Raw genomic sequence first — 12891 nt, 5'->3', positions numbered from 1 at the left:
AATCTGACAAGATGAAATGTGGACGTGTGTGTAATGTTCTAGCTACAACCCAACGCACTACTGCAAACTGAATTACCCTTCAGAGATAACGTCTTCTGATTCTGATTGAACAAGGATAATTTAAGTCTGTCAACTCTGTAATTATGCATTCAATTACCAGTGTTTTATCAACTTTACAGCACAGATGATGCAGAAAACCCTTTCAAAATAAAACTTTAAAAATCCTACCAAATAAAAAAAGAGCAACAAGCAGTGATTACAAAAGTTCCATCATGTTTATTCTTTATTAAATCTTCACAACATCAAAGAAAGTAAAGCAGGGCTGACATTTAAACATGGGAAGAATGTGTTAAACATAAACCAGTGATTGAAAACCAACTCTGTTTGGGTTTTAATGTTAAAAGAAGAAGAAAACACTGAAGGTTGGAATCACAGGAGAGGAAAACGTCTTCATTTCACTTTTTGCCTGATTTCTTGATGCCGGTTCCCGCTGGTGGACAGAAAAGGAGAGTTTTTAAAAACACACTAAAATAAATAAAAAGCAACAAACTCAGAATAAATGAGTGCTAAAATGTCACCATGAAAGTCAGGGTAATTTTGGTCCTTTTTAAAAACTTTGTCGTCATAATTTCACATATTTAGAGCTGCTGCTGCTAGCATGCTATGCTAACCTTTCGTCACCTCACTATCAGCTACAAACCAAAGCAGGATTTTTTTTTGTTTCATGTTGGAGCTCAATCAGACAAGAACAAACTTGTACTCTTTATGCTATGCTACGTGTTAGCATTTACAGAGTGTTTGCGTAGCATTTACAGATATCGTGTTAGCGTAGCATTTCTAGAGATCTAACGTCTAGATAGCGCTGCTGGTTATCGCTCCGCTGTATGTATAGATATATATATATCCTGAATCAGCTAAAAATAGATTTTTGTTCAACTTTTTCCAGTTGTTAAATGAAGAAATGTGCAGTTTATTTTGGTTTATGAGTTCAAACTGTTCAAAAATAGAGATTAATCTGTTTTTTTTCCTCCAAAGTTAAGTGCATCATTATATTCCAATATTTGATTTGAGGTTTAAAAAATAAAAAATAAGGATTTGAATCAAATGGGTGGTTGAGTGTATGCTTCCAGCCCTATCATCACATCTTTCATTTTAACGCAAACAAGTAGTGATCTATACCCCAAATAATCATTTTTATAACATGGATGTATAAAATATAAATTTAAAAGCCTTATGGACAGATGTAGTTAAAAAACCAACTGATTTATATCAAACGTTTTGGAAGAAACAAGAGTTTTCCTTGTTGAAAACCTTTCATGAGAATTTAACGTTATTAAACTAAATAACAGGGACGTTAATAAAAGCTAAGATAGACTGTAGCCATTGTCTGATTTCGTGTAATTAATTCCCATTAGAAGTTTTTATTCTTCAATGTTCCCAAAATTCCAGAGCTTCATGTGGACGCTACCAGAAGTTTTCTGCTCCTTTGCGACACTGGATAATATTAGTCAAACCTAAAGCGCTGCCTTTGTCATTAAATCTGACTAACTTTAGTTAAATTATGAAGTCATTAATCCTGCACTGTGGGACAGAAACAACGGCTCCTAAAGCCAAGTGTTAGCACGTTAGCCTAGCTGTGACGCTAGCGCGTTAGCCTCGCTGTGACGCTAGCGCGTTAGCCTCGCTGTGACGCTAGCGCGTTAGCCTCGCTGTGACGCTAGCGCGTTAGCCTCGCTGTGACGCTAGCGCGTTAGCCTAACTGTGACGTTAGCACGTTAGCCTAACTGTGACATTAGCGTGTTAGCCTAACTGTGACGTTAGCGTATTTACCCAGCGGTCCCTTTCCTGAAGCTCTAGCCTTCAGTGCCTCCATAGCCTTCTGTTCCTCCTTCTGCTTCTGCTTAAAAGCCATGTCATCCTAGACAGACAAACAGACAGACGTTTGTGTTTAAGTTTGAGGTTTATTCCATAAAAGGTCCAGGTTTAAAACGTTCGCTCTGGTTATTCGTACCTCGTCCTCGTCTTTGGACTGTTTCTTTGGAGCTTTCAGAGGTTTCTTTTTTCCTCCTGAGGAAACAAAACAGATCATTAAAATATTCAACATAATTTCCGCAACATTTAAAAAACCCTTCCAACAAGTTTGATTTATTCTGATAGAGAAATATTTTCTTAAAATTTGTATCACTTAATACTTAAAAGCAATCTTTATTTTATTTGTAGTTTTCAAGTTATAATTTTACCTTTTTCCCCTTTTTAAAGAATAAAAACAGTGAATGTTCTAACTATTGTTTTATTAACTCTGAAATCACAGGATAAATCCAAACATTACAATACACCAGTTAGTTTTTTTAAACGGACCTATACTGTATTTACAGATTACAATTGCTAGTTTTGTGCTACCCTGCATTTCATATAATATATTTTACATAGTCCAACATCTTATCAAATGTAAAACATTTCAATGTCACAATACCTCTGTATACATATATAACATAACTCTTCTCCCTTTCATTTTTAAGAACATTTTAAACAAATCTAAACATTTCTGAGCCTAAAAAAATAAAAAGCTTTCATCCTGACTCATCTATTCATAAAGATGATGCTCACAACTCTATTGTCCTGTAAAGTCTATAATAAATCGATGGTTAATAGAACCAAGCGTGGCTTTTAAGGACCAACGTTCAATCACAACCTTTTTACCACCTTATTTCTTTAAGTGCACCTTTAAAGAAAACGTCAGTCTTTCCGTGACGTAAATATCATTTATCATTTAATACCAATCATACATTTTATTGACACGATTTTTCGCTACGCTAACCTGAGCAGAAAGTGTCTGGTTATCTGGTGTTTACGGTTCAGTAGCTTTGATATAAAATGGTTCATCTACACATATACCAGGCTGATTTACCAGATTATCAAAATTAATTTTATATCAAATAAAGAATTTAAAAAAACGCGCATTTTAGCGATAGTTTAGCCATGGACGGGTCGCTGTGTGGCTGCTAACGTTAGCCGCTAATTGAAGGCGAGTCACAGCATTAAAATAAAAAATAGCAGCAAACATCGGGAGCGTCAGAGAAAACAAACCTCTCACCTTCTCTTCCGGACATTTTTGTTGAAGTTTAATCGATGTTTGAACACAGAAAACCACGTTTAATCGTCACACACGCGGCACAGAACTGCCTGTCTAAAATCCGCGCCGTCAGGACCCTGATGAACTCTGAACCGGAGGAAGCTGCCCCTGATGTGCCTGAACAGAAAACACTTTACATGAGGATGAAGGCGAGCTAACGTCAAAGAAACTTTATTTATCGGTGCAGACTGCGTTTAAAAAGCAGGTAAATATGTGTGAGTTTAGAGAAACGTTAAGCTTAAACTAAATTTACCGACGGCATTTTTTAATACAAGGTTAAAGGGAGATTTTTTTTAGCTTCACCCGTGAAGTTTGCGGCTAACAGATCACCTTGGAAGATCAATAAATAATACATGTCAGATCTATGATATAAATAATAATAATTCAAATTAGATGAAGTACATGTCATTTGCTTTCAAAGTAGTTTATTAGGAGTGAAAATGTTGTGATCTTGTCAATATTTGAAACCGATGATCGTGTGCAGCAGCTCGTTAGAGAAGTAGAATTAATATAAAACACTTTTTCTGTTTTTTTAAGGTTTTACACTTGCATTGGTGAAGTTCTGGCTCCTGTTTTGTCTCAATGAGGTAATTCTCTAACATGTTTAAACGTTTTAAGTCATGTTCGTGTAACCAACATGTTTGCTTCCTGTTTGAGCGTAAAAAGATTTTCTTTGCTCGTACATCAATATAGACACGTTTTTACAATGTACATGTTTTTTGTTATCTTGAAAGTTTTAAAGTGTTTGAAAATATATTTCTTAATTTTATTCTTTAATTTTAAATAAAGAATTTTCAAATGTAATGTTCAGTTAAATTAATTTATAATTATAGTGTAATTTAAAGATAAAGTCTGGAGACAATTACATCACAGCAAATGTTGCTACTGTGCTAATCATTTATTTTATTATTCTGTGAATCGTAAAGTGTTTCCCTATTGTTGCAGGTACCGAGGAGCTCCGGCCTACCTCTGGGCTCATGGCTCATCCTCCACGTGCCTCAAATTCTCGTTGTTCCGAGGCTACAGCGCTAACGCTAACAGTGAGCCCAATAGTCGGCCTCCGCACAACAAAGGAGAGGTGATGAAGGAGCGTGCCTTGGCTGCTCTACAGGTACACACGAGTCATACATAACACTTTAACCTTTGACCCTGCTGCCCCAGCACCGCTACATGCTAAGCTAACCCAAACATGTGGGACTGTGTGGAGGTCCTTCAGTCTCAGAGGAAGAAGAACATTTACAGTCTGTAATGTGTTGTCGTTATTAGACATAGTTGTTTAAATTGATGAGTCATTATATTTAATTCTCCCTCACTGTGTGCGTGTGTGATTTAGACTGCTGTTCAGTTGGGTCATCAGTGGGGTCAAAGGTCGGCTCAGACAGCCTCAGCCACCATCAACCACTGGTGGGAGCGTTACGAAGGCTTCGTTGGTCTGAACGAAGTCCGTGAGGCTCAGACCAAAGTGACGGAGGTGAGCGGACGAGACGTTCCTCAGTTCTGTGCTTCTTGCCGGGTTAGGTGACCTGATGGCGTGTTCATCTCCTCCAGGCTGAGTCGGCGTTTATGGTGTCCAGGGGGATGGTGAGCGACGCCCACAGCAGCCTGGAGGCACTGCAGGTGCGACTGAAGGAGGTTCGAGCTCGGCTGGACAGGGTCTCCAGAGAGGAGGCTCACTACCTGGAGCTAGCTACGCTGGAGCACAGGCTGCTGCAGGTCAGTGGAGGGCAACCCAAGGTCATTCACCAGCAACTCCACAAAGCTCCACCCACTAAAAAAACATATCCGCGCCTCTGTCAGTGTAGACAAGTCATGTAGCTGAGTCGTGGTTTGGAAACCAAAGCGTGTGAGCCATCATTAATACACAAGAACCCACCTGAGCATTGTTGCTGAGTCATAATCGGAATGGCACAGTGTACACGAATGTTGTTACACTCATTATTTTTGCTGATTCATCATTTGAAACTTAATATAGTGTTGAATCATGGTGAATGATATAGTCAATTCAACAAAGCTGGCAGCGTCATGGTCTAAATTCCACAGCACATGGAATTATTATTGCTGAGTCATCGTTTATACATCAGAAGCTACCTGAGCATTATTGTCGAGTCATAGTCGGGATGGCACAGTCTACATGACTATTGTTACACACTTAAGGGTATTTTTGCTGATTAATGGTTTGAATCCCAATATAGTGTTGAATCATGGCGAGTGACGAAGCCAACGCTAGCAATGTGGCAGCGTCATGGTCTGAATTCCACAGCATGGTTGGAATGGCAGTCTACACAAAGTTATATTTTTTGCTGATTTATGGTTTGAATCCCAAAATAGCAATGAAGCGTACATAAGAAATGTTGCAGCGTCATGGTCTAAATTCCATAGCATATGGAATTGTTAATGTTGATTTGTAGTTTATATTCAAGCCTATCTGCTGAGTCATGGTTTAAACACTCCCCTCCCGTGTCCTGCAGGAGGAGCGTCGTCTCCGTACGGCGTACGAACATGCCGAGGGCTCAGAGAGGGAGAAGTTTGCTCTGTTTTCTGCGGCCGTGAGAGAGAGCCACGAGAAGGAGAGAACGAGGGCCGAACGAACCAAGAACTGGTCCTTGATTGGCTCTGTACTGGGAGCTCTGATCGGAGTTATGGGATCCACGTACATCAACCGCATCCGTCTGCAGGTGAGAACAACAACAACGTTAGGTGGAGAGGCAGAGGGCAGTCTTCCTGTGGTGTATCACTTCTAGTGGTGATCGTTACAGCTGGTGACTCATCAAAACGTTTATTGGCTCAGATTAAATTACTAAAGCATGTGTGGGCGACCGTGGTAGTGGGTCGTCTTCTGATCGAGAGGTTGGGGGTTCGATCCCAGTACCTGACTATGTGTCGAAGTGTCCTTGGGCAAGACACTGAACCCTAAGTTGCTCCCAGTGGTCGACTAGCGCCTTGCATGTCAGTCCTGTCCCACTGGTGTGTGAATGTGAGAGTGATTGGGTGAATGAGCTGATATGTAAAGCTTTGAGACTGTTTCAGTGGTGATAAAGCTCTATATAAATCATGTCCATTTACCATTTTACCATGTTTGGACTTATTTTCACACCACTGATCACATTCAGGTTAAAAACTAATAACCGTTACAGGGCTCGAGAAAAAATACTTGTCAGTGAGTACGAGTGGAAACTTTCATCTGGTCACATCTGTGCGAGTGCGTAGAGTGACTTTATTTTGTGACGGAGCGCCTCGTCACGCCCCACAGAGTGCACTTCTCTCTCTCTCTCTCCCAGTCTGCAGTATGGGTGAGGAGACGGTGCACGTTCACGCACTAACTTGGCTGTGGGTTAAGGATGTATATTGATAAGGATTTAGAGATTCTGGTGCTTTATCGATTCCTGCTATCGATCTGTTTTTTATCGATTCTCTTATCGGTTCACAAACAGGCTGAAAAACAAGTAGTACATGACTACAGAAAATAATACAACCTGGTTTATTAAAATAATGATCAGGTTTATTAATGTAAATCTTAATTATTCACTTCTGAGAATAAACAATAGTCAAATGAGTAAAACGAGTCCACATGTCAAGTAGCTACTGGCTTAGGATAATAAATAATTACATTTTTATCATTATCACACAACGTTGGCCAATATATAAATCCTTTAAGTGCCGAAACCAGCAGGCTGCTTTTATTGTGAAATATATAGATATGCTACTACATCCTGTCACCGAATTAGCTTAACTGAATAGCAGCTTGAGTAACAACACTACACACTAACCACTATGAGTTACTGCTCAAACATAAGTTATAAGTGCTCCACCAACAGAGCCACGTGAAAGTATGACGAGCCCTTCAGGGACAGTGTGCGTTCATATTGAGGGCAACAGTAAAGGAAGTACACGCGCCCAGTGAGGGCCAGTGTTCACACTGATAATGTGGAGGACCTCATCAGAACCAGCATTGAGGGGCCAGATGTTCTGCTGTGGTTCTCCCAGAGGAAGAGGGTTAGGAGACCCCATTATCAGAGCTGGACCCTCTGAATTTAATTCATGTGGTGAAACAATGCAGATGATAAGTTGGTTATGTTACTGTTAAATTAATTCATGTACAGCATTTCTGTAAAATAAAAAACATTATACATGTAACATGTTTTACTGTTATTTAAAAAAAAAAAAAAATTACGTATTCTTTTAAAATGATATAAAATAAATGACCTGTTATTTCAGCCACTGCTTGTTGCAGAAAAACTTAATATTGTCACTAAAACATTAAACATTTAGTAAAAATATCTCAAGTCATTGTCAATCTTTACTTCATACAAAACTACAGTATGTTAGTTAAGTCAACTATTCATCAGTATGTATGTCTATGCTGCTAAAAAAAAGGTGCAACCAGTGGAAAAGTTAGTGTAGAGCCCTGCGTTACCAACAGCAACCATATTGGTCACCATTTGACATGGACACCAGTTAAGCCAGAACATCATAGAAAAACAAAAACAATTAAACATATATGGGAGAATAATTGAGTGAAATATGCATTAATTTTTAGTTTTAACTAGTGATGATGAGTGTGAACTGTTTCAGGATGTTTAAAAGTCATTTTGACGACATGAGGCCCACGGTCAGATCACGCTGTTCATTCAATGTGCGCACACACAGAGCGTTAGATAACGTGGTGTGTTCAATGGAAGTGACTCAATGTTTCCCTGATTAGATAAAGATTTGAATAATTGTCTCCTTTAAAAAAATGTGAATGTTTCAGTTACTTTCACTAAGTCTAAGTATTTAAATTATACTTAATATCTCACATAATCTTAGGATACAATAGTGTATTATTAAAGATGTTTCTTATTCTAAATGTGTTTTTAAATTACATATATTTTTATTGTCCTAATTAATTAATGACTCACTTTGTGTAATTCAGTAATATCTATAATACTGAGGATTAGGGCCACAAAAAATCCCAAAACAAAAAAAAAATCACTTATAAAAATCCTATTATTATTATTTATGTTTTTCCAGTTTCATCTGTTACTATTTTGGGATTCCTGTAAGTGTGTGTGGGAGGAGCTTGCAGGTGCCTTGAAATAGTAACAGATAAAAATGAAAAAAACAAAAACAGGACTGAAAAAAAAAACGTTAAGACAACAAGATTTGAACAAAACAACAACAAAAAAAAAAGATAAGTGTATATTTATAAAAGTATTCTACAATTGTGATTGATCTCGTTCTTTAATTGTCACATATCAACATGTTTTTATGTGTTTGTTTTATTGTGTTGGACATCAGATGTAAATGAGCTTCAATGATAAATATGAATCATATGTTGTTTAAATGAATGATTGAGTAAACGTGGTCCTATAAACTCACCGTGGTTTTCCTCTTTCCTCAGGAACTGAAGAGTTTGCTGCTGGAGGCTCAGAAAGGTCCAGAGAACCTGCAAGAGGCTCTGAAGGTGCAGGCTGGGAATCACCGCTCTCAGCAGGAGGAGCTGCGCTCGCTCATCAACAGCCTGAGGAACGCCGTTAGCGCCACCTTTAGCGCCTCAGCGGCAGACGCTCCTGGTCCTGGTCCTAGTCCTGGTCCTGGTCCTAGTCCTGGTCCTGGTCCTGGTCCTGGTCCTGGTCCCGTGGTCTCTGTGTCGGCTCTAACCGAGCTGAACGAGAGCAGCAGACGGACAGAAACCAACCTGGAGTCACTGAAACCACAGCTGGAACAGCTGGAGCGAGGACTGGGAGGAGTCCAGGGAGAACTGGTGACGGTGAAGAAGCTTCTGGAAGCTAAACGTGAAACCTCAGCTCAGCGTTCAGAACTCAAAGAAACACCAGCAAGATGTGACCTGACGGGAACCGAGACGGCCCTAAGAAGTTTGGAGGAAACGCAAAGCATGCTGGGAGAAAGAATGAGGACCAACACGCTGTACAACGCGGCGTTTAGCTACAGCGCCGCCGCCATCGCTGTGTGTGCTGTGTACCTGCTGCTCAGAGGACCAGCGTAGACATATTGGTGTTAGATCAGCTCTGTACTCACATGACCAACTCAGGTTCACTTTAAACATCCAGTGTTCAGATGTTGACTAGTACTGTGTAGCACTGATGCTAAATATTTACATCACATTAAAGAACAGAATGTGTGCTGTACTGTCAGGTGACGTAATGACGTGAAATCATGATTAATGCAGATGTTTGGAACATTCTATGAACAAACTGAGGTTTAATGATACTTGAACTGTTTCCTAATAATATATGTTGACCTTTAATTCAGTTTTTCCTTCCCGCACTTTTACAATTTTTTTATTTAAAGCAGAGGTATCCAACCTTTTTAGGGTGTTAAGGGTGTGATCTGACGATATTAGATCATTAAGGATTAAAACATGACGACGATCTCCCAAATCACAGAGATTGTAGAACCGTCTGTAGTTCACATTTTAACCCTCTCTGTGTCATATGTCTATGGTCCATACACAGAACATCCACATGTTTTTTTCTCTGTCAAATCACATCATTTATTAGTCAGTATTACAGATTAATAAGTGTTTAAGTCAACTCCTTTTCTTCTAAAACTATTGAAATAGATAAATAAATGGTTTATATTGTCTATATCCATTTAGAGGAAAAATATAGAGATATGAATATTGGTCCATATCACCCAGGCCTGATTTAACCTTAAAATGGGGTCATGATCCAAAAAAAAAAACAGAAAAACAAAAACCTGCTGAACTAGAAACTTTTTTATTCACTTATTTACAAAATAAGATTCTATAAAATGTGTGTAATCACTCATTCATTCCATTGTTATCAAGAGTGGGAAAAATAATAATTTGACAGAAAAATGAGGCTGATCTTCTCACTGTAAGACATTATGACTTCTCTTTTGTTCAACATGCTGGTAGTTATATATCTATAGATATAACTACCAGCATGTTGACCAGCTCCTGTTCCTACATTAATAATCATAATAAATCAGTGAATGTGATGTTCAGTTTCTTAGAACTGTGACATATTTCTATAAGTTTAGGATTAAACTTGTGATTGGATAAAAAAAATAAATCATAATCACTGTAGAATCAGAATCAGGATTAAAATCAAATCAGCACAAAAGGACACACACACACATATATGTATAACTTTAACAAACTTCCATAACAAATAAAAACCGTTAATAAATCAAACCGCTAATGTTTGAAGGAGTCGTTGAACATTTTTGGTTTTATTTTCCAGAGTTTCAGCTCGTTTTCTTCAGAGGAAGTGACGCAGCTGCTGGTGCGCGGGAATAAAGGTCCGTCAACACGTCACAAAGGTGTTTGTTTTCCCGCTAATAAAGTTTTTAATTTCATTTATTTTATTGATACGTACATAATAACATAACAGAGGTAGAGTACAGCATATTCAATAGACAATTTATGCATATATATATATATATATATATGTACACAGATATTACTCATTATGTTGAATACAGAGATATACAATAATAAACATGTAAAGAAAAAATAAAGTGAATAATAAAGAAAAAACATGATTATAACTAACATCTCAGCGAGGGTTTTTATTTCAATTATCTTTATTATTATTGTTCCCACAAATCGTTGAATTTGCATTACATTAAAAATGTATTTACTACCTTGTACTATGTTAAAGTAATGTTCTATTTTAATGTGAAATTATGACTTTAATCACAAAATTTCTATTTTAAACTCTGAATTATGACTTTATTTTCATAATCCTGACTTTAATGACAGAATTCTAATTTTTAACTCAGAACATTTATAAAATATTGGACCTTGTGTTTTTTCTTCCATTGGCTCTAATCCTCTTCTGTATTTACCAAAGATGGAGTTAATTAGATGTTCATTGATCAGAGAAACAGAGTTTTTTTCTCTTTTTTTGCTTCTTTTTAATCAATCAATCATTTATTGACAGACTTTAAATAAAGAGAAAAAGAATCAATAAGAATATTAAGTCAATATGAACAAACTGCAGTTGTGGAGAAGAAACACTTTTTAAACCTGTATTAAACTTAGTGTGAACCAACAGAGCCTTCATCAGCAGTCGTTCTCTCACATTCACTCTGTTCTAAAGCAACACATTCTGATGTTTGGAGTCAAAACATTTGGTTTGTCTCACATTAAGAGATAAAAACACATTTATCTGACCCTGAAAATAGTTTATATCTAACATTAGTTTTTAATCAGAAAGCTTTAAATGTATAAATCTATTGATCAGTTCAATTAAAGAGGACAATTTCTGCTGATGAAAGCAATAAACCATCTATGTTAGATGTGTTTATGAGGAGTGTGTATCATTCAATCATTGTGATTGATTTCTCTGATATGGTAAGTGGTATTATGAGTGTTTGGATGAATGAGGCGGAGTCAAGCTTTTAGGGCATAGGCCTAGGCAACGGGCGGCCCGGGGGCCATATGTGGCCCTTGGACTAAATTTGTGCGGCCCCAAAGTAAACCCACATTTTAACTCCATCAATAAACAGAATGCTCTATAAAAAAACAACTAAAATAATCAAGATTCCTCCAAAAACAGACAATGACGAGAAAAATAACTGAAATAACACAAAATGAGAACAGAAATACAGGAAACGACAATAAATCACACACAACAGCAGCAAAACACACACACACCTGCTCATTATTTTAAATATTGACATAACGTGGCCCCAGAATCAGACAAACATTATTTTTTGGCCCCGACTGTGATCAAAGATTCTCTCTCTCTGCTTTAGGGTTTCTGCTCAGATGTAAACACAGCTTTTATTTTGTAAAGTGGTTTTTTTTTGGGACAAACAGAAGGTGTGTGTGTGTGTGTGTGTGAGTGTGAGTGAGTTCTGCTAATAGCGGTAGTCAAAACATAGCTGAGTGTTCTCAGGCAGAGACCTTGGTGTGTTATCAGTGTGCTGTGGTATCTGACCTGGAATTAAATATGAGTGGGAGAGAAAACTATTTAATTATTTGGCTTTTGGTTTAAAGTGTGTGATTAATCCTAAAGTCTAACAAACTGTTTTTTCAGCTTGATTTGGTTGAAATCAGATGTTTAAGAACTTTTGTCCAGAAAAATAAGAGTTATTTAAAATAAATAGATAGAATAGTTGTTCATTAAAGCTCCTCATTGTTATTGTGTTAATGTTAATGGAACTATTAATAACTTTTTCTTCTGTTGATGTTGAATAAGAAGATGTTTGTTTGTCAGATTGATAAAGTGATGCAGGAGATTATATTACAGAGCTAGTTAGTATAGAACTGTTATTGACCTTTGTCATTCCATCAGTGCTGATTCTGCTGAACTTAACTACATCAGGACTTTTAAAGCTCTGGGACATACAGTAGTTACAGTTAAAACACGTCAGATTTGGTCTAAAACATGGAATAAATTATTACCATCAACATCCAAAAATGTTCATGTTTAGGGAGGAAACAGATATTTTAGGAGGGAATCTAAAAAACAAGTGTATCTTTGTTTATGGTGTTAATTATGGAATAAAATAGGAAATCAAAATGTGCACAACATTAAAACTATTCAACTGTAAACAAACATTAATAATCAGCTCTTTTTGTAAAAAAAGGATTTTATCTGATACTTTGTATTTAAGGCTCACTTATATTAAAGTAAAATATATGCTCAATATCTGTATGGTTTTATGAATTTTTATGGATTGTGAAATTCTATGATAATGTAAGAGAAGCTTTCAGACCCATGTGCACTTATTCTACCTTTTTAACTTTTCTTCTTTACATATACTGTTTGTTTTCTGCTTGT

The 12891-nt window shown here is 37.2% G+C and overlaps 2 protein-coding genes across 2 annotated transcripts; one reads left to right on the top strand and one right to left on the bottom strand.

The window, feature by feature from the left end:
* Nucleotides 1-253: 253 nt before the first annotated feature.
* On the bottom strand, nt 254-3229 carry tma7 (translation machinery associated 7 homolog). The gene is made up of 4 exons (XM_028448053.1): nt 3095-3229; nt 2012-2067; nt 1831-1918; nt 254-490 (listed from the first exon to the last, which is right to left on the bottom strand). The coding sequence occupies exons 1-4, from the start codon at nt 3108-3110 to the stop codon at nt 456-458; spliced, it is 195 nt and encodes a 64-aa protein (XP_028303854.1). The 5' UTR covers nt 3111-3229; the 3' UTR covers nt 254-455.
* An 11-nt stretch (nt 3230-3240) lies between these two features.
* On the top strand, nt 3241-9789 carry ccdc51 (coiled-coil domain containing 51). Its single transcript, XM_028448030.1, has 7 exons — nt 3241-3338; nt 3671-3720; nt 4079-4244; nt 4467-4604; nt 4682-4846; nt 5602-5808; nt 8514-9789. Exons 2-7 carry the CDS (start codon nt 3716-3718, stop codon nt 9117-9119), a joined length of 1287 nt encoding a protein of 428 aa, XP_028303831.1. The 5' UTR covers nt 3241-3338; nt 3671-3715; the 3' UTR covers nt 9120-9789.
* The last annotated feature ends 3102 nt before the right edge of the window (nt 9790-12891 follow it).

This window comes from Gouania willdenowi, chromosome 5 (assembly GCF_900634775.1).
Source record: "Gouania willdenowi chromosome 5, fGouWil2.1, whole genome shotgun sequence".
Classification (NCBI taxonomy): domain Eukaryota; kingdom Metazoa; phylum Chordata; class Actinopteri; order Blenniiformes; family Gobiesocidae; genus Gouania; species Gouania willdenowi.
The sequence above is the reverse complement of the archived record's forward strand: the minus strand, read 5'-3'. Positions and strand labels throughout refer to the sequence as shown.